General features: G+C 36.9%; 1 protein-coding gene across 1 annotated transcript; it reads left to right on the top strand.

The window, feature by feature from the left end:
- Nucleotides 1-15,608: 15,608 nt before the first annotated feature.
- Nucleotides 15,609-21,252, top strand: LOC121411424. Its single transcript, XM_041604155.1, has 4 exons — nt 15,609-15,771; nt 16,434-16,751; nt 17,532-17,626; nt 17,854-21,252. The coding sequence occupies exons 2-4, from the start codon at nt 16,473-16,475 to the stop codon at nt 17,996-17,998; spliced, it is 519 nt and encodes a 172-aa protein (XP_041460089.1). The 5' UTR covers nt 15,609-15,771; nt 16,434-16,472; the 3' UTR covers nt 17,999-21,252.
- The last annotated feature ends 1,779 nt before the right edge of the window (nt 21,253-23,031 follow it).

Raw genomic sequence — 23,031 nt, 5'->3', positions numbered from 1 at the left:
AATTTATTCATGAAAATGGCAGTTTGATAAGTGTGAATATCGTAAATTTTCAATTTTTTTAAATCATGAAATATAGGACCAGTATGGGCGAGATAATGAGAGTGATAACGAATACAAAGAGCTTTCTTTTGAAGGCGTAATATCAAGTATATTTTTATTTTGTTACTATTTCCCCATACTATGTTACATTAAGATATGTGTGACAAAATAAAGGAGTTATAAAGCATTAGTAATGATCTTTGAGATAGATAATATTTCGATTTGTACAAAATACCTATGGCCCTTATCATCATGCTAATATTACGAATTTGACTTGTCCATGTTACTTTAGAATCGATCAATACACCTAAAAATTTTGTTTCCTGTTTTTCGTTAATGGGCATATCATTAATATAAATGATATCGCGAAATACGTATTTAGAATTAATATGTTTAAAGTACATGAAGTTTGTTTTATTTATGTTAAGGGAGGGACGGTCTATTTGATTTAAATCCTTATTAATATTTTTTTTAGATTCTTGATTTAAGAATGTTTAAGTTCTGATGAGAATAAAATATGTTAGTGTCATCTGCGAATAAAACATATGTAAGTAAAGGTGATGCATTTACAACTTCATTCATATAGATTAAAAATAATAAGGGGCCTAGGAATGAACCCTGAGGTACTCCACATTTAATGGGACATATATTAGATAATTTAGATTTAAAATTTACAAATTAACGTCTATTAGTTAAAATAATAGTCTTTAAACCAAGAAAGTGCGATTCCTCTAATTCCATATGTCTTTAATTTACACAACAAGATATGATGATTCATGGTATTGAATGCCTTCGATAGATCCATGAAAACCCCAATGGTGTGCTTTTTTTTGGAAAGTGAATCTGTTATTTTATCATATGATTGTAAAATTGCGCTGTCAGTTGAGTGATTTTTCCTGGGTTGGGTTGGGGTGGGAATTAGTAATTGATTTGTGTCCAGAAAAGAATATAGTCGTTTATAAACAAAATTTTCAAGTATTTTGGATATGCTTGGTAGTAATGAAATAGGGCGGTAGTTAGTAATTTGGCAAGGGTTTTCTTTTTCGTATATGGGGATTATTTTTGCAAGTTTGAGTTGATCCGGGAAAATTCCCTTCAAGAGAGATAAATTGAAAATATGTTCAAGGGGAGAAGCCACAAAAAATTGTTTGATTTAGTAAATATACACTGATACCATCATTGCCACAAGATTTAGTAGATTTCAAGGATCGGACGATTTTTTAAATTTCATGAAGATTAGTAGGATTCAAAATAGAGAATGTTCTGAATTGTTATGTAAATATGTAGAAAAGTTGTTGACATTAGTCATAATGCTGGATGCAAGGTTAGGACCAACATTGGCGAAAAAAAAAATTAAATGCATCATCAATTTCGGAAGGGTTTTTCGTTGTGTGTCCGTTTAGAAGTAAATCAACATTGTTAAGATCATGCGTTTTCTTTCTTACCTAATATTTCGTTTACTGTGTGCCATAATGTTTTATTATTATCTTTATTGTTTTCAATTTTGTTAGAAAAGTACGATTTGCGTGCCAAACAGATTGACGTTAATTTATTACGATATATTTTGTATTTGTTTTCATGTTCTTGAGTAGGTATTTTTAGTGGTATTTTATATAATATATTACGAGTGAGTATTGATTTATTTATGCCTTGAGTGATCCATGATTGTTAATATTTCTTTTTACTTAGTTTAATTCTTATCAGAGGTATATTTTCATCATTGTCAGTCTTGTCAGTCTTGAATCAATTTTCCATAATTACTACTTTATTAATATGAATGTGAATCAGCAAGAAATTTCACAAAACCTACGTACCAGTCGTGTATCGATTTGTAAATTATATCATTACTATATTTATTCATCAAAAGATGCAAGTAAAGTCATTATTGTCGTAAAACCTACTATCATTATGATATACAAGTATTTTTGTCCACAGGTTTATTATATGATGGATAGTAATGTAGATTTAGAACTAAATGAGATCATTGCAACTTTACCTTGCCAATATTATTTACCCCATGAGTTCAAAAATAAGATTACTTTCCAAGAAAATAATTTCAGTTTTCTTCATGTAAATTCAAGGAGTTTATGTAAGAATTTTGATACTTTTCAGGAATTGCTTTCTTCTGTTGAATATGAATATGGTATTATATGTGTAACTGAAACATGGCTAAATGACAAATCTCCAGATTTATTTACTATCAGTGGTTATTCACTTCTTCATGTTGATAGAAATAATATGAAAGGTGGTGGTGTTGCTATATATATATATATATATATATATATATATATATATATATATATATATATAAGGATCATATCAATTTTTTTATTAGGAAAGACTTACAATTTGTGAGTAATAGCGCTGAATCATTATTTTTTAAATTGAAAATTGTGATTTAAAAAATTCTGTTATAGGTTTTGTTTGTCGACCATCCCACTTAAATATTGAATCCTTCTTCTCTGATATAGATATTATTCTTCATAAACTTACAACCGAAAATAAAGATATATATTTATCTGGTGATTACAATATTGATATTCTGAATATTAACAAACAAAGCCAAACGTTTGTCAATGTATTGAATTCGTATGCATTATTCACGGCTAACAAAACAACAAGAACAAGTGAATTGCGATTTGTCGTGGCTTTAATGAAAATAGAGATGAATGTGCATCTTTACCAATTCTGCTTTTTGTGTACAGTGTATGAATATCATCACATATACATATACCGATAATGTCTGTAACCAACCGATACCCTTGTTTAATAAGCTCCTCGGAGAGGGTTAAACCCCCGGCTAGAAGGCCCCCCTCGTAAGTTCTTCAATGTTTAAAATTCATGGCTGTTTTCCCACTGGTTCCCTGCTAGCCGGACCGGAATCCCAGCACAGCTATTAATTATGAGCTATCGGTGGATTACAGATGACATAAATATAGCATATAGAGATATATGAATGCCCATGACTATAGACCAGCCTGCCCGCCTTTAAGATCAGGTCAGGCTAAGATTAAACTTTAAGCATGACACAATTATTTCAGTTTAACAGCGTTCTCAAACATTTGTATGTACAAATAGGTCCCCCTCACCTAGGTAACGAGTGGGGACCTGCAACTTACATAATAACATAACATAATTGATTAAAATCCACATGCCTGCCCTGGCATGGAAAGGAAAAAAGGAGGTACTTTAATAATGCGCCTCTTACTGAAATCATGCCCCCAGACTTCAACTGCTTGTTTTTCAACAACACACAAGGCGTCAACACTCCTCCCAAAAACGAGTAAGGGCGAAAACCCGCCTGCCCACTGGCCAAAATAGGACAGGAGGATAAAATTCCCTTACGGCCCACTTATGCACGACGATCGTTGTTAGGATTGGTGTGCGACCAGGTCAAACACCCTCGAATTTGGATTCGTGTTACGCTCTTCTATCAGCCTAGGCTCTGCCTAGATTCTGAAATTAACCATGAAAAGTATACCATCACCCTCCAACTACTTCATACACCATTCATTATAGAGTATCATATAGATTCAACAAATACAACTTCCCTGGAAAATATAAATGCAAAAGTACTTGTACCCCCCCCCCCCCCCCCAATCACACTTTGCCAAGATCAACTACTGCTGGTATTCAAGCCAACTATAGGTATCCAATTTTCATCCCACTGAAAATATTGAGCCCCTTAAAGGAACTTTAATAAAGGAAATTGAATTCAGAAAGAAATTTGTTTCACCAAACGAAATTCACTAATATGGCCATACTCTGGCAAAGGGAAGCAAGGTACGAAAGTATCACTCGTTGTAAATGACCAATGCGTGTTCGTCATTAACATATACATCAATGCAATTAAACTAAATAATATTTTCTTCAATATCTTTCCCCAAAACGATCATTTCTTCACAATTTCTGCCTGAACGGGCAGCACACAACAGATATTTAAAACCATAACTCAAATCTGACTGATGCGTGAGCTGCTTCCTATACCAAAGGTGGGCAGTATTAATAATAAATACACCATGACAAAATTACCATACAAATTCACATAAGTATACCAACATACTACGCCTAAAGACCTGAACATTCGGCTGAACTTGAAGAAGCCTAAAAATTGGGACAATACTTCCGTCTAATTCCTAAGGAGTCCGATGCAGACCCGAGAAATAACTTTATCTGAAATGAAGCCTATGCAATCTTATCAAACATTTCTTCATATATAATGCTCATGGTAGAGGAAAATAAAACATACATAGAAATTATGAATTCATAAACATTTCTTCTCAAATGACCTGAGAAAATTATAATTTCAATCCCCAGATTTTTTCTATAACCATCCATAACTTGGATTTTTATGACAACTCACATGAACGTTTGAGGCATAACCTGCTTCATAGTAATTTCGAATTGACTTCTTCCTTGCAAACAAAAACTAAATAAACAAAATAACATTAAGAATGCACAAGGACAATAAATACACAACCATATCCATAATATGCAAGAATCCCCCCACGATATATATGTCAACATCCCCCTTAATTATAACTAGAGGATGGTAATGGGAGGAGGTGGGAATTTTGTAAGCACGCTTTACACATGCACCGTCATCTCTCTTCATTGAAAGCCAAAACGAAAATGAAGCATTCCCCGCACTTTTATCCGCGCATAGCTCAACCGCGGCAAATGTCTGGCATTGTGCCCAAATTCTTTGGCGCGGGCGCCAAAAAGCGCTGCCCCGCCTTTACGGGTCGGGTCACGAGCCCTTTCTCGGGCAACCACGCCCCCTTTCAAAATCAAAACAAACTAAAATGTGTATTTTGCTAGCCCGCTAATAAATCATTTTAAATCGTCAAGCCGTCTTTAAAATCCATTATTCACGGCTAACAAAACAACAAGAACAAGTGAATTGCGATTTGTCGTGGCTTTAATGAAAATAGAGATGAATGTGCATCTTTACCAATTCTGCTTTTTGTGTACAGTGTATGAATATCATCACATATACATATACCGATAATGTCTGTAACCAACCGATACCCTTGTTTAATAAGCTCCTCGGAGAGGGGTAAACCCCCGGCTAGAAGGCCCCCTCGTAAGTTCTTCAATGTTTAAAATTCATGGCTGTTTTCCCACTGGTTCCCTGCTAGCCGGACCGGAATCCCAGCACAGCTATTAATTATGAGCTATCGGTGGATTACAGATGACATAAATATAGCATATAGAGATATATGAATGCCCATGACTATAGACCAGCCTGCCCGCCTTTAAGATCAGGTCAGGCTAAGATTAAACTTTAAGCATGACACAATTATTTCAGTTTAACAGCGTTCTCAAACATTTGTATGTACAAATAGGTCCCCCTCACCTAGGTAACGAGTGGGGACCTGCAACTTACATAATAACATAACATAATTGATTAAAATCCACATGCCTGCCCTGGCATGACCAGAAATACCCAATTATTCTTGGAAAATACGTGTTTCAGGTGGCCTAATTGCCAAATTACCGCCAAACGAGAATATATAATTTATTTATATATGATCGACCGCCAACAAACACGTCAAAATTTTACTCGTATCTACCAAGATATTCAATAAATCTTAGCAACCATTACAGGATCATTCTACTAGTATTCACCAACGTTATCATCCTTAGTGCTTTTACCAGGGGGGGGGGGGTACCAGGGAACATTGCTCATTCCTCCATTACAATGTATATCTAGGTTATCCATAACTGACCCCAACATGATTTAATGCATGCATACATTGAACGTAAATGCATGAGCAGCTAAATAACAACAAATGATACATTATGAAAGCATAGACACACTGGTGAAACCGGCTCCAGACCAGCCAAAACCCTTATTCATACTATCGGATCGGACGGTCTGGAGTCGGTCACGCCGCCGGAGCGACTAAGGTAAAATGTATAAATACATACTCAACGAAGATATGAAAGACCAACTTTTAACTCACTGATAAATCTGTCCAACCCTTCATCGGCCAGATGTAGGCCATCAGTTCTGTACAGCGAAATGTCATTATGGGATATTGATGGATGCGGTATGGCTTTACCATGAAATCTTGCAGCTAAAGCCTTGGCGTACCTATTGGCCGCCCTTCTCTTTAAGTCCAATTTACCTTGATCTCCTGTACAGCCAGCGGGGTACCAAACCCTCTCCAAAATGTCCGACCACACTATTTGAAATTTGCCCTTATTGGCGTCAAAAAGTCTATACGTCAAACTAGCCAGCTTCTTCTTGGACAGTGCCTCAATGTCATTCGTTCCTACATGCAATACTACTACTGAAGGCTTTGGTTCACTCCGACCCATCTTATCTAACCAATCGCTTACCCCTTCACTTCGTAGCCCCCTTTTCCCCAACCAGCGGACCGACGTTCCAAGTCCAAGGTCAGCCTCGCCGTGTTCTTCGCCCTGCGATGTGCCCAAAACACTATCGAGTCCCCTATGATCCACACCACAGGTCCTGTAATAGAAAACAAGAAAAGAGGGCTGGGCAGAATTTTGAAGTATGAAAATTTCCCCCTGAAAGGTCTGCTACCCTTCACCACCCCTTCATCACGGGGTTTTCCCCTCCAAGATACAATGTATGTAATCACATTTTTGACCCCTCCCCTTAATCCTGAAAGCATTGATATTAAACACGTCATTATACCGTTGTAACATTCTCTCTAAAAAGCAGAATGCTCGTAATTGTGTGATATCATTAAACCCGCACTTACTCATTCAATATTAAGCCCAGAGTTATTTTGATGATACATGTATATTGATATCAACATGTACAGGGGGGGGGGGGGGGGTCGTTATGATCAATCTGATGTTCCAAACACCTTCCAATCAATATAGTACTATCCTTTCTTCTTTCTTTATAATATGTAATAATGTATAATATAATACATATACATCTAATGTATAATAATGTATATGTAATGTAGCACATTCCAATCAATAAATAATAAGTATAATGTATAATGTCTAAATTAATCATATATAATAATGTAAAGTAAAATGTAAAATGTATAAGGTATAATGTATAATGTAAAATGTATAAGGTATATGTATAATGTATAACGTAAAAACACATTCCCATCAATATAGTACCATCTCTTTCTTCATTTTGTATAAAGAATGTAATAAAGTATAATGTATAATGTATAATATATGATGCATAATGTATAATGTATAATGTATACTGTAACAAGGGCTCCTTTGTAAACAAGCCTCTTGGCACTGAACATACCACCCTGCTTCTGAATAGGGCTGAATAAAATAAAACAATACCATGTAAGCAGATATATTGAGAATTATACACCCAAATATCCAACAACCCATCGGCCACGGCTTTGATTAAAGCACATGTCCTCGTGTAAAGTAAACGCGTTGTGACATTATTGGAAGATAACTTACACCTGATTTTGGTCAAAATGTCAAATAACCTAAAATCATCATTTCATATATATTTTCGTTCTTTTTTTTTTTTTTTTTTTTTTATTTTTTTACTTAACCATGTCGAGTCTTATATATCTCCGATGTGCACTCGAAACCCAACGCCCCATGCGTTGGATTTCTTCATCCGAGCAACCGGCCATGGCAGCGGTCGTAGCCGCCCCAATACGAAAGGAATGCGATGAAAACATTGCCGCCGGCATATCCCCGTATGTCAAACATCGTTTTATCATGTTTCCAAATTCACGCCTAGTTAGCGGGAGAGCACCATATGAACAAAAGAAGGCTCCATCATTCTTTGGGCGGATTTCTAAATAACGAATAACCGCCATCACAGGGCAGCTAACTGTCCCCAACTCTGGTATCGAAATGGTGCACCCATTTCCCCGCTGGTCAGTCTTTGACTTCCTTAGGAATAATTCCACCCTGCGATGCGGTGCATCGCCAGTGACCCTAACATCTGTGTGCTGCAGAATAGACTCACATCTATGCCTGGACTCTACTGTCAACTCACTAACTCTCAACAAACCATAAAATGCCACTGAAAAAGCAGCAGAGTACATCAAAACATCGTAATGACTACCACAAACATGCCTCAAGTAGGCGAGCATTCTATTTAACACAGACAATGTGATTGGATGCCTAGCATCTCTTCTCAAAGTACTTCGCCTACACCCTTCAATTAACCTTGTAATCACAAAACTCTTGGTCACATCCTTTAGCCCAGATGAACTCATATAAAATGCCAACCCAGATATGTATGTTTGAATAGTAGACCCTGCATATCCCATAAAGGATAAATAAGAAATGAACTGCGCCACCCATTCTACATTAGGGGGTAGCTGGGGGTCGTATCCGTACACTTTACAAAATTTCACGTATGCCCCCAAGGCAATAGAGTAAGTTGTGTGTGTTCGAGCTGCCCTAGAAGCCATCAGCAGTCGACTTCTCTCGATAGCCAGCTCTTCCAAAGACGGACTGGAACCTCCACGCCCTCCCGGGCGGCCCCCGGTGCTAACGCATGGAACCTCGGCATCTGAAATCGAGATAGTGCATCAGCTATACCATTATCACATCCATGTACATGCCTAGCCCTCAACACTATATTATTGCTTAAACATATAATCACCACCTTCCTCACCAAAACCATAATATCAGGGCATAGCGCCGACTGCTTGTTAAGTACTGCCACCACGGCCTGATTATCACAATTAAACAATATATTCTTGTCCTTTAGCTCCATGCCCCAAATCTCCAAGCCTACCCAAATAGGGAATAGCTCTAAAAAAGCTATAGACCTCCTACCGGCCTGGAAATCAGCAGGCCACCTGGATTGAGCCCACCTGCCTCCAAAGAAAATTCCAAAACCAATGCCAGCCGCCGCATCAGTGAAAAACTGAATTTCCTCGCTTCCAAACCAGCCTGGAGCCCGGAAGAAAACTTGACCATTAAAATGTGCCAAGAACTCCAACCAAACCCGCAAGTCAGCCTTAGCCCCTCTCGTCAACCTAACCATGTGAAAAGGACGCTTAACGCTCTTAGTTAAGTCAATGAGCCGTCTCATGAATGCTCGCCCTGGAGCAATTGCCTTACATACAAAGTTTAGACTACCTACAATCGACTGAATGTCTCTTAGGGAAATTTTTTGTTTCTGTACCGCCCAATTTAATTTCCCTACTAATTTCTCAATTTTGTCCTCCGGTACCCGAACCTGCTGAGAAACGCTATCTATTACCAGCCCAAGATATGACAACTGTGTGGTCGGGCCTTCCGTTTTTTCTCGCGCTATGGGCACCCCAAATCGTTCGCAAATTGCTTCAAAACAATGCATTGCCCGCCTGCAATCCTCCGAGGCAGGGCCGCCTGCAAAAAGAAATCATCCAAATAATGGACAATATTTTGCGACTTCGCAACTTTTCTCGCGCAAAACTCTAAAAAAGTACTAAAACATTCAAAAGTGGAACAAGAAACTGCGCAGCCCATCGGCAAACAACGATCAAAATAGTAACGACCATCTATATACATCCCAAGCAACTCAAAATCTTTTGGGTGAACAGGCAAGAGCCTGAAAGCTGACTTAATGTCGGTCTTTCCCATAAGGGCACCCCGCCCCAATTGCGTCACAATATCTACCGCCGAATCAAAGGACGAATATGTTACTGTACACTGCCCCTCCGGTATGCCATCATTAACTGAATTTCCCCTGGGTGCCGATAAATGTTGAATCATACGGAACTCCCCTGGGGCCTTTTGGGCACCAACCCCACTGGTGAACACCTCATATTCTCGAAGGGAGGAACAACAAAAGGCCCAACTATCCTACCTAAGTCTATTTCATCCCTCAATTTCTTTTTCAACGTATCCATGTGTTCGAATGCTGATTTCAGGTTTTTAACAACCAATGGGACCCTGTCCCCTTCAAAATGTAATGAAAAACCAAACTTAAAACCATTATACAAGCACTGAGCATGCTCCTGATTAGGATAAGTAGCTAACATGGGCACCAAACGTGCTAACTTAATAGGGGTCGGAGCAATAGACGACACCGCACTAGCCGTAGACCTATTTACTGCCAGCGGGACTGGAACCGGCCCGCCCTTGGCTACACTGCTTAGCCCCATGACCTGTCGCCTGGCAGCGGGAACACTTGTGCTCATAGATGCAAGCTTTGCCTCGCATGCACTTGCCTCTATTAAAGGCAAAGCACACGCCTCGGCTGGGTGTGCCATTGGCTCCGGGTCCCTTTCCTCCGAAGGGGAAAAGATTTTCTCGCGCCGTACTCCCCTCTGTAGAACTGATGGCGAGGGGCATGGGGTAAATTGTGGCGCTGCCGCGGACCATTAGAGGCCACCAGCATCAACCACAACTCGGCGTCGACGCTCGCCCAGGATCGCCCGGGTAAACGCGCCTGCTTGCTCCTAAACTGAGTGTCATAGTCACGCCAGCCATAACCTGCAAACGCACGGGCTGCATGCCTTATCAAATCCATATATTTCATGAGCTCCCTGCTCCTTTCAATGTGCTTCTCAGCGTAAATTGAGGCAAATACTAGAAACACCGAAGTCCACTGCTCTACCGACATGATTTTCTTAGCCTTTGATTGAGGTTGAAGTTGCAAACCAAGACCAGATCCCGATTGACACAAACTCAAAGTGGTGTCACCTACACTCAAGGCCCCAACTCATCACGTGCATTATTATGCTTAAGGAGCACTCCCAAATCTATATATTCACTTGCCCAAATTTTTTCCTTCAGTGAGATAGCCACTTCCACACCTAGTGGGTCGCATGCGCTAATAAATGGTTCCGGTGCCCCCAACACGGCAGAAAGCCTAGGCGCCTGGGGCTCAGATCTCTCAACACCGACCTCCACTAGATCTAGGCCTAGATCTTCGGCTACCCCTGCCGACCGCGCCGGCACTGAAACTGCTGGCTGAGCCTGCCCCGAGCTACCGTATCCGACTCCTGAGCTACTATCTCATGCCAAGCAATAGATCTGCCCACGGCGCCTGGCCTTCCCGCCCCACTAGATCTAGATCTAGCTCTGCCATTTTATCACTAACTTTAGACCTAGGCCTACCACTTTTTTCATCAACATCGACAACTTGAGACTGAGAGGGATTTAACTCACCGCTCCTTCCTGGCCCGTTGTTGCCGCCTCCCAGCCCCAGATCCACACTTGCGGGGGTTGACGTCGCCCGTGGACCTCTCGGCCGACCCGGCCTCCTCTTCGGTGTGTCATCTCCCTTCCTCGCACCTGCGGTCGTTATTTTCTTGGCCTTAACCTTTGGCATGATCAACTCGCGAAACTAGAGTTAGACTCGAAGCTCCGTCACTCAGCCCAAGTCCAATGAATCCTGGATGCAATCACCTCCAAAGTTCAATCAAGCGAACCGCCAAGAAAAAATTCAATCCTGAAGTTGCAAACTGAATCTTTTAGGTCCCCAAATCGGCACAGCTAACTTAGTCTTAGTTCTACGGCAACAATTCCTGAGGCTGAAGTCTGAAGACAGTAAAAAACTGAAATCAGCGTCTGTATAATCCAATAAAAGTATGAATCCTTTGTGTAGATATCCGTATAGGATAGCTAGACAAATGTCGAAATATCTGCACCTAGGCCTAGTTGCCAGTGCCGAAAGAAAATTTTCAAAAAATTTTGTAAGCACGCTTTACACATGCACCGTCATCTCTCTTCATTGAAAGCCAAAACGAAAATGAAGCATTCCCCGCACTTTTATCCGCGCATAGCTCAACCGCGGCAAATGTCTGGCATTGTGCCCAAATTCTTTGGCGCGGGCGCCAAAAAGCGCTGCCCCGCCCTTTACGGGTCGGGTCACGAGCCCTTTCTCGGGCAACCACGCCCCCTTTCAAAATCAAAACAAACTAAAATGTGTATTTTGCTAGCCCGCTAATAAATCATTTTAAATCGTCAAGCCGTCTTTAAAATCCATTATATCCTTTTATACATGTAGATAAACCGACACGTGTATCTGCTGTAAGTTCTACTTTAATCGATAATATTTTTTCCAACACTGACAAGCGACATATTACATCTGGTATACTATATTCTGATGTTTCTGACCATCTCCCTATATTTATCATCACTACACTTGGACAAAGTCAAAACCCTGTTACAAATATTAATTATATTCGAAAGATGTCTCCTGAGCATATATGCAAAATTTTATAACCGAACTTGAAGCCGAATCTTGGGTTGATGGTTTATCCTGTAATGACGTTGATATAGCATATAAATTATTTATTGATAAATTGCATTGTTCTTTAAACCATAAAATTCCAAAAGTTATCCGAAAAGGTCATCAAAAACTCCTAGAAAACCATAAATTACTTTTGGGATTGTAAAGTCAATTCGAAAAAGGAACAAACTTTATCAGACTAGTTTGGAGAATCCTTCCTCTGAAAATATTAGTAAATATAAAAGATAAAGAAATTTATTAACATGAATTATCAAAAATGCAAAGAAAACATATTATTCACAAAAATTTAAAAATGCTAAAGGAGATATGTCAGCAACTTGGAAAAAATATCAACGAATTATTGGGGAAAGCAAAGGATGCCAATTTAAATTATAAATATTCACATGGTGATTTTGTATATGAATCATTATATGATATTGTTAACGGTTTTAATGATTATTTTGTTAATGTTGGGCAGGAACAAGCATTAAAAATACCACATACCACAACTCATTTTGCAGATTATGTACGCAATTCATGTCAACATACATTGTCTTTTAATCCAACAAATTCTGAGGAAATATTGAAAATCGTAAACAATCTTAAAAACAGTCGTTCTTTTGGACATGACGAGATCAGTAACTATCTCCTTAAAAAATTATATTAGCCATTATAACTCCTTTCGTTCATATATGTAATATTTCAATGTCAACTGGAATTTTTCCACTTCATATGAAAGTTGCGAAAATCATTCCAATTTATAAAAAGGACGATCGGACACTTATTGAGAATTATCGCTCTATCTCTATTCTTTCGTCATTTTCAAAAATACTTGAACGTCTTGTTTACAATAGATTAGTTTCATTTTTGTCATTACATAATTTATTAAATCCATCCCAATATGGTTTTCGCAAATTTCATTCTGCTGATCTAGCTCTTGTTGACCTTTATGATAAAAAATTCTTCTCTTTTAGCAAAAAAGGAACATGTAATTTGTGTTTTCATGGACTTAAGTAAAGCGTTCGATACCCTGGATCATAATATATTGTTTTATAAATTAAAATATTTTGGTGTAAGAGGTACTACTCTTAATTGGTTTAATAGTTATATTTCAAATAAGCAACAATTTACATGTATAAATTCAGTTAGTTCTAATTTACAGTATATTAATTGTGGTGTGCCTCAAGGCTCAATTCTGGGCCCGCTCTTATTTCTTCTGTATATAAATGACATAGTATATTCTTCACCCTTATTACAATATATTCTTTATGATGATGACACAACAGTTATTTCTTCAAACTCGAATAAAGAATGCTTTTGAAATGTTGAATAATGAATTGCCTAAAATATCCACATGGTTCCAAAGTAATAAATTGTCTTTAAAGTTGCAAAAAAACATTTTATGTTAATTTCAAGAACTCAAAACAATAGCTGATCATTATACAAAAGAAATAAAGATAAGTGGGATTTCTATCGGACAAAAAAATAATGTGAGATTTTTAGGTGTCATTCTAGATGAGTTTTTAACATGGGATGACCATGTATCTAAAATATTGACGTCTGTATTAGGATGTATAGGCATAATGTTCAAAGTTAAATACTATTTACCTCCCCAAGCATTACTCTCAATCTATAATACTATTTACTTCCACATGTCACTTATTGCAATATTGTATGGGGCTCATTCAAATCACCATATCCTTTTACTTCAAAAGAAAGCTATACGTTTGTGTGCCGACGCTGGTTATTATGAAAATACTGGTTTCCTCTTTAACCGTTTCAAGACTTAAAAAAAATGATGATATACATGAATTTTAAATTGCTTTGCTTATGTTTAGGTTTCACTGTCGCCAATTACCATTTTTTCATATGTTCCTGTTGAATTCATTTATTCATAATTATCCTACGAGAACCACAACAAATTTACATTTATCAAACCCACTAACCGCCTTAGCCCATAGGTCAATAGGACATACTGGTCCAGATACCTGGAATGATATACCTTTAACAATACGTGGTGCTCCTACATTGAACAAATTTAAGTTTGAGTTTAAGCATTCCATTCTTAGCACTTATTTGAGTTAAAATATTGTTCTATCATCAGTTTTCATGATATTGCATACTGTATTTTTTATATTATTTTATACGACGTATCTATGTTAAACATAGTAATATTAATCGATACACGGCTGGTGTGTTATTATCATTTGATTTATTGTTGACATGCTTGATGTGTTTTCATTTTGGCCCTGCTTTTATTGTAATTTTTAAATATGACTTATATTGATTTTATTCAGGGCCGTAGTCTTTCTTGAGGGGCGTCCTTTTCAAGCCTTTGTGCTTATGACTGTTCCCTCCCATGCAATGATTGTTTATTGTTATTTTACCGTGAAATATTGTCAATATATTTTCTGTTGTATGATTTATTTTTGCATAAAAATAAAGAATCAATCATAGTAATGAATAAGTTTACTAGTACTTAAAAATACAATTATGATTTATTAACATTGACTTCTCTTAGACATCTTCCCAACTCTCTGCACTCAAATCAGTTTTAAGTGTTCTATGTTACGTTTAGTCTCTTTTCGTCGGGTAATACTTTCTTTATTTTGTTCTTTTTGTACAGTAGTTAATTGTAAATAACTTGCTTAAAACTTTAAACAATACTTGTTGGAGTGTCGGGCTTAAACAACCCTCTTGAAATTTTAAACAACATTTTTACTGTCGAGGAAGGTCATTGTTATTATGGACTCAAGAGTGGATCAGGGTAGTAATGTATATGTATTTTTTTGAATAATAATATAATTTTTTTTAAAACAAGTTCACACTGCATATAGCATTTCGATTTATTTGAAAGCAGGATAAAAGAGCATTGTAGATTAAATGCCTTGCTCACAGGCATAGCTGCCGCGGCCGGGGATCGAACCCCGGACTTTTTCATGTATAGCCAGGCGCCTTAGACCATTCAGCCACGGCACCTAAATAAAAGGCCACGGCATATAATTTTTTTTTAACAAGACAGTGCACACCCAATTACCAATAATGCATATAGCATTTGCATTTATTTGAAAGCAGGATAAAAGAGCACCGTGCATTAAATACCTTGCTCACGGGCATAGGTTCCGTGGCCGGGGATCGAACCCCGGACTTTTTATGTATAGCCAGGCGCTTTACCACTCGGCCACGGCACCTGGCTCTGGAGTGAATGTCACATCGCCCTCTGTTGCCTAAAATTCGGGCCTTACTTTTACTTCCTGTGTAAGAGAATTCACAATTACCAGTTGATTTAAATGTGAATTTTAGAAAAAAAAAAAGAATCACGGGGGTCTATAAAATCAAATTATTCTGTGTTTTTTAAGATAAATAACTAAATAAACTTATTAAAAAAATGAACTATCTTTGATCTGAATATGTGGTTAATGGATGGCGGGGGAGCTGTGTCATAACAATTGAAAACATGAATAAATGAAGTGGGTTTTCCCCGGTACGGAGCACTAAACAGCCATTTAAACGAATGCGTATCAATCGACAACGCCTGGTGAGACGGAAAAGGGCTTCTCGCAACCGAACAGATTGTACGTAAAACATTTTCTATATAGTTCATTCATAATATATTTGTTGTAATAAAAAACAGTACTGCAACTATTCCCTTTTTAATTTGATTTTATTTATTTCTGCATTCACATCAGTATCAGAATTACAAATTCATATATACAAAGGTAATACATATAACAAAATAATATTATTATTATTAATAGTCGTATGTATATTATTAATAGTCGTATGTATAAATAGTGTAAATGAATATCAACAAGGTCTATTATACTTTTTTTTAAAATAAGATTATTTGAAGGAATGCAGGAGACCGCCATCGTAAGCGATTAGGCTTGTGTGCATGTGTGGATGATGATGTTATATCATATCGTTTATTGCACAAAGCATCAAAAGATCATAGAAGGGGAAGGAGTGCAACTTTGCCCCCAGCAAATTGAGTGATCTGTAGCACTCCAGGAGGGGGGGGGTATCAGCTACTGTCGACAAGGAAGCAAGCCCGATACCCCACCCCTCAAATAGCACCCCGGTGCATAAAATTTAATGTCATGGTATCTTTGCCATTCAATGGTAACTGCCATTAGTAATAACGCTTTACAGCCAATCAACATCAAGAATTCCATTTTTTTTGGGGGGGTCTACTTCATTATAATTTCTTCTGCATTTAAACATTTTTTTTAAATAGAGAATCTGATACCAAAGAGCAACATCAACAACTTGAGCCATGTCTGCGTATTACTATGAAGGTCCATGGGATTACTATGATGACTGTGATGACTATGATGACTATGATGACTATGATGACTATGATGACTACTATTATGAAGATATCATAAGAGAAGTTATGTATGAGCAAGGGGATTCCCCGGCAGAAATACCTCACCGTTCAAAAATACAAAGCGTGAGGGGGTATGGGAAGAGCCAATGTGAATACTGCGATAGAACATGGAGCACGTACCAAGCATACGCGGTCATTGACCTCAAAAAACAACAAGTGGTGAGGGTGAGTATTGCAAGAGGGGAAGGGGGGGGGGGCTCGGGCCATTACCCCTCAATTGATAAATAAAAAGATAAAGATAAAAAAAATAGATGAGAAAAATCATTTTTGAAAAGAGTTCCACGACCATGGCCCTGGGAAGCGAGGTGCTGGGGGTGCAGAATCACACCCTCAAGGACTAAGCTGGGGGTGCTGCGGGTGTTATTCACCATAGGCAGCACCCCTTGGAAATGTGATAGGTATGCCAAATAACATTAATTTAACTAATATATCACCTCATGTTTAGTGAGCCCCCCCCCCCCTTTTTTTTTTCTTTCCAAATTAAACTCATGCAGCACCCCCTGTTGAGAGAAAAAAAATCGTTCCCAGGGCCCTGTCCATGACCAAGAAAAAAAAGGAGGAAAGAAGGGTTATGAGAAAGAATAAGGTAAAATATGATAAAAGGCCTATTCAATAATATCATGCCAAAATACACTATTTATATTTCCATTTTATTAGATCAAGAACACTGTAAGTAAGACATGCACGCACGCACATTTTGTTTAATAGGATTCAGATAGAGTTATAAATATCACTTCTATCAGTTAACAGAGTAATTTTGTTTTATTTCTTATAATTTAGGGTATCATTTCTAACTGATGAACATGTATATTTCATGTATATTTTGAAACAAGTATGAGTAAATGAGTCAATGTTAACTGTATAATGCCAAAGACAAAAATACTCACCCAACCCATTTTATATCGCGCGCAAGCAATGTTTTTGACTTGTTCTTTTATTGTGCAGATCTACCAACAGAAATGTAGAGATTGCGGTACAGAAACTGAGCCATATTTTCCAAAGGACGAGTTTTATGTGATGATTGAAAAGGCGACTGAGAAGTGAGTTTAAACTGTATAATACTTGTATAATGGGTCAGATGCGTAAAAAAAACAATTGCTTCAAGCACAAGCAATTTATTGCTCGCCAAGCAAAAGATCATGCCTTTGCAATAATTTTATTTCATAATTATGCATAACCCTTAGAATAAAAAAAAATCTTAATCATTGTTAACCGATGCCTTTAATCGGAGTAATAGTTTTCTTCGTCTTACTTTCATAAATATCAGGGAGAAACTCCGCCGAAATCCCAGTTCACAGATCAGGAGAGTTGATGAGGGCGGACGTCGTGGGCTTCCTCAACGTCCACCACACCGGAGTGATCTCTGCGAAATGTGCGGATATGGAAGGGGCAAAAAATGCTGGGAGCGATAAATGCTTCGTTCTTGAAAATGGCAACCTACGACAGTGGCCCGTAATAGAGATTAATCGTTGATTTATAAAGAACAACTCTAATTGTTTCTTTAGACAGTCTACTGGGCAAAATTAATTGTATGTTTGAAATACATGAAAATTGGAAAATTGTTAAGTGAAAGCTTGATACACTTTGTAATTCACGATCTGAGAGTTACAGTAGTCAAATCATTAATATATATTAGAAAAAGCAAGGGAACCAAGATCGATCCTCGTGGAACTCCGCATTTTACTGACTGAAAGTCAGAAGAAATATTATTGTGGCTTACATCTCTCAAACCATAATAGTATGATTCCTCGAATTCCAAAATTTTCAAGTGTTTAAACGGAAATTTGGTAGATGAGAGTCTTTATTTTTTATTGCGTTTTGTAAATTTGTATTAAAGCCTGATCCGTTGAATGTCCTTTCCAGAATCATTTTAAAAAGGAGTTTCTGAATTAATGGAATAATGGGAATAAATTTACAATATGTAAAAACATTATAAGGAAGGAGTGATAACAGAATTAATTTATAAATGCAACATTGTAAGCATAAGATAAAGTAATTTATAAAAACACACACACACAGAGGCCAATTACATATGCAAAGAAATCCTAACGTCTCTCTTTATTTTTATTTTTTTAGAAATCTATGATCATTGCAATAAAATTTCTTTTTCAAAATACTGCTATGATTGTAAATGTAAGTAATAACATGGATTATTTTCCAAATGTAGATTTGTATTGTTCATGTTACATGTGTATATACACTTATTATGTTCTCACAAGGCATGTAAACAAGGGCCTTTTCATACGTGAATCTTAAATCGTCATTGTAATGATGATTGCTATTGTTATCGTGAATGTGATTAGTGTTCGTTTATTTTTTTATTTATTTTTATTTTATTGATATATTCATATTCCACAAATCATTTCGTAATAAATCATTTTTACAATGAAGAGATGCATCAACTGCATAACACATACAGGATTGAAACGTACCAATGAAATGAAAAAAAGTGCAGGGCCTACTGAAAAGCAAAGCTTGTAAAATGTAGACCCCTTATACAAGGGTAATATGATGTAAGTTCAGTAGAGTAAAAATAATCAGCAAAATTCTATAAATTTATATAGATATATTGTAACACAAATGTGTATACACTATAATTATACAAAATTAAATATTTACTTTAAAATAATCAACACTACCATGGATAAATATGAAGTTCACAAAATATTTGATTAAATCAATAGGAATTCAGATGAAATCTTTTGATGAGTAATTTAAATCGGTTAAGATTAGCTGCCTCTTTTAATACTCTGTCCAGAGAATTCAAGAGTTTTGGTCCTGTTTTACTAGAAAATACTGCTCTACTCTAAGGTAAGTGACAGTCATTTAATGCAAAGTATTGTTTCTCATAAATTTCTTTTGGAGGATATTAGGTAAACTATTTCTATCTAGCTGATACATGAATTGGAATAGTTGTAAGCGGCAACAGGTCACTGACTTTAAGGATACGTTGCTGACGAAACAATTCATCCGTATGAGCTCTAAAGGACATTATTGCATATTATTCTCAGTACTTTTTCTCTGAAGTAGCAAGACTTCATTGAGTCTCGATTGAGAGGCATTACCCCATGCCAGAATTCCATAATTAACTAAGATATGGTAGAATTATTGCACAATACAACATGGATAGCGCCTGTGTTGGTTTGGTTTCACTTGTGCTAAATATTCGTCATTAGCCGTATTTTTTTTCACTCGGAATCACCATTCAAATTAAGATTTTTTTACCGTGTGAAAGGGCGGCAATACGGAGGAAAGTACTATTTCAATTATTTCCTGAACATTTGTTGGTTTGAAGAATAAGGAGCAATAATGGGGAGAAATTTTGCAAAATTTTTATTTAGTCTGTAAAGTTTGTTTGCTTTAGAGGGTCCTCGATTACAACAACAACGAAAAAGGGAATTAAACGTATCAGGTACATCTTCTGAATTTATCGCAGAGGGGTCCACACTCAACAAACCCTGTTTTTTTTTCAGTATAGATCCCTCCATTTCCTCAACCTTTTGAAAAAAAAAATGTTAAAGTAGCCGTACACATTGTTTTATCGAGAAGGTTGTACATTATAGTTTCTTCTTCGTTGTATGTAGCATTATTGATTAATATGATTATCACATTGTTTAGTGTTTAAAGTACCATTACCACTTCCTTATTTTTCTTCTATAGTCATATATATATATTTTTTTTATTTGTTTTGATTAGTATGGTTATGCTTTATCTGTGTTATCGTTTCCTATTTTGTACAATTTAGTTATTTTGGAAAATGAAAGAAAGTAAACTTGAAACTTGAACTTGATTAATATAAACAAACTATATCCATGTATAGGCCTATAATATCATCGACGTTTATGCAGAGTTTATTTGATTAATGAATACATTGTTGATTGATATGAACAAACTATATCCATGTAGAATTATGATTATCAACGTTTATTTAGATTTTATTTGATGAACGAATATATTGGTGATTAAATGGGCAATAATAAAATGTCACGCATGATACAATCAGTCTTATGTAACTTTTATATTTAAGGGATGTATGCTGATATTTTCTAACCAGTGATGGTGTGAACTGTTACCTAAAGTAATAGTCTTAACCATTACGTGAAGTAGGTTTCATCCTTCTTTCTTGCTCCAAATTTGATCCATGAGCTCAGTCAGGTAAATCGCATGACAGTTTTCCCCCAATCTGGGGCCCGTTGCAGAAAGAGTTGCAATCAATCGCAACTCTAAAAATCATGCGCAACTTGATTTTCAACCAATCAACAGCGCGCATTTGGAACTTGCGATTGATTTTTTGACTTGCGTTTAAACGCAACTGTTTCTGCAACGGACCCCTAGTGGAGGGAGGGGTAGGGGCTATATATTTTTAGGGTTGTCTGTTGGTATTTCCCAACCAGCATGGTCTCATCTATTGCATGTATTTGTAACGTAGACCCTTACTTTTATATATTGTATTGCACTTTAGTTCGTCAATATCATATCATGCATGATTTTTAAAGTTATTTTGTGTGGGCTCTTATCATTTTGGGGTTGTATGCTGATTTGGTATAAAGTTTATGTACTCATGATGCATGATGTATATCCGTACTCCTGTCTTTCATAAAAGAATATTAATAACAAATTATACTGAAGATGAAAAAATAAAAGGTCCTTGTGTTTTGGATCACCTAACCCAGGCTGTATCTTTGATATTTTTTTACGTGTATAATCCATGGACCAAGTTTGAATGAAAGTAGTGTATACACTACTTTCATTCAAACTTGGTCCATGGACTCGTTGGGATAACAGCCGAACGGGCGTTTCTGAGGGGACGGTGGAAGACGGTGGACTGGCACCCTGAATCACAGCGTGTCAAATATAATATTTATATTTTTGAAACATTATGTTTAAAAATTCAAACAGTCGAGGACGGCTAGTATTATTGTTTTTTTTTAAACAACAAACAATTAATGCCTGAAGACTGAATGTCACATCGTCCTCTGTTGACTAAAATTCGGGATAACTCGTTGTGAAAGAAATATATAAGATTGTGCAATAACTGCTGATCAAACACAAATGGGTCCAAAGATTCGACGCACATTTGCGTTTACTTCCTCTAACCTCTAGGCAGTGGCGTACCCAGGATTTTCCAAAAGGGGGCAAATATTTTGGAGGATATTTCGTCCGCCCCAAAATTTGACAAGCAAAAAAAAAGGTCTTCAACCACAAATAAAGGATATCGCACCAGACAAAAAAAAATGAAAAGCAAGAAAAAAAAGATTTTCAGTCGCAAATACAGGACATTTCGTACCAGAAACAAAATTGATAAGCAAAATAATAAACCAAAAAATAAATAAAATATAATGGTTTTCAACCACAAATACAGGACATTTCGTACCAGAAAAAAAAATTGACCAAAAGGGTCTTCAAGTTAAAGAGAGGGGATCAGTTGTGACTCGTCGGGGGGGGGGGGGCAGGGGTATACGTCCCCTGCATGAGTTGTGACTCGTCAGGTCCCCCCCTTAGGTACGCTAGTGCCTCTAAGTGAGAATTCATCATTACCTCTTGATTTGAATATGAATTTCAGATGAAAAAATCACCCCCCCCCCCCTCCAAAATAAATTATGGGGGCTATAAATATCAAATATTTCTTATGTTATTTTCCAAACAAAATAAATTACTGAATATGTTTTAAAAAATAAATAAAAAGAATTTCTTTAAAGTAGTGGAAGTATCTTTGATCTGAATATGTGGTCAGTGGATGGCAGAGGAGCTGGGTTAATAAAGCTGTTTATAAGTTAAGATCGACTGGTAACCTTTCTTACGCGCTAAAACCATCGTCAATGGTGTAATCCATTTACTAAAAGGAAAGGATCACCAGTCAGTCGTTCTTGAAGTCTCTCTTATGGTGTCATAACTATATGTGAATGCGTGACTCATAGTGGGTTTTCCCCCGATCAATATGCAGCAATTTTACGAATGCTTATCAATCCAAAACATCTGGTGAGATAGAAAAGGGCTTCTCGCAACCTAATGTATTGTAAGTAAAACATTTTCTATATAATTCTTTCATTTTTGTTGTTATCAATAGCAGTTCCAGCAATTATTCCTTTTTAATGCATGTGTGTGGATGATGATGTTGCATAATTATAATATCGTTTAATGCACAAAGATTCATGCCTGTACTAGATTAGAAGCATATTGAACTAAACATTCTATTGACGAATTGAATTTCTTCTTTTGCAATGCATATAAGGATTTCGTGAGATTTAGGTCCGGCCTCGATGGGGGGGGGGCGAGACGACCCCCTCACCTAAGCTTCAGTACAAAATTCGAGGGGGCACACCCTGTCGCCAAAAAGGTCTTTCAAAAATGTTCTTCAAACATTTCTTTTAATTTCTTAATTTCTTTATGTGCCTTGAGCACACTACAGAGTGGATTGGCACTTTATAAATCACATAAATTATTG

The sequence above is a fragment of the Lytechinus variegatus genome, chromosome 3 (assembly GCF_018143015.1).
Source record: "Lytechinus variegatus isolate NC3 chromosome 3, Lvar_3.0, whole genome shotgun sequence".
In the NCBI taxonomy this organism is placed as follows: domain Eukaryota; kingdom Metazoa; phylum Echinodermata; class Echinoidea; order Temnopleuroida; family Toxopneustidae; genus Lytechinus; species Lytechinus variegatus.
This window is presented reverse-complemented; position numbering and strand designations above follow the sequence as displayed.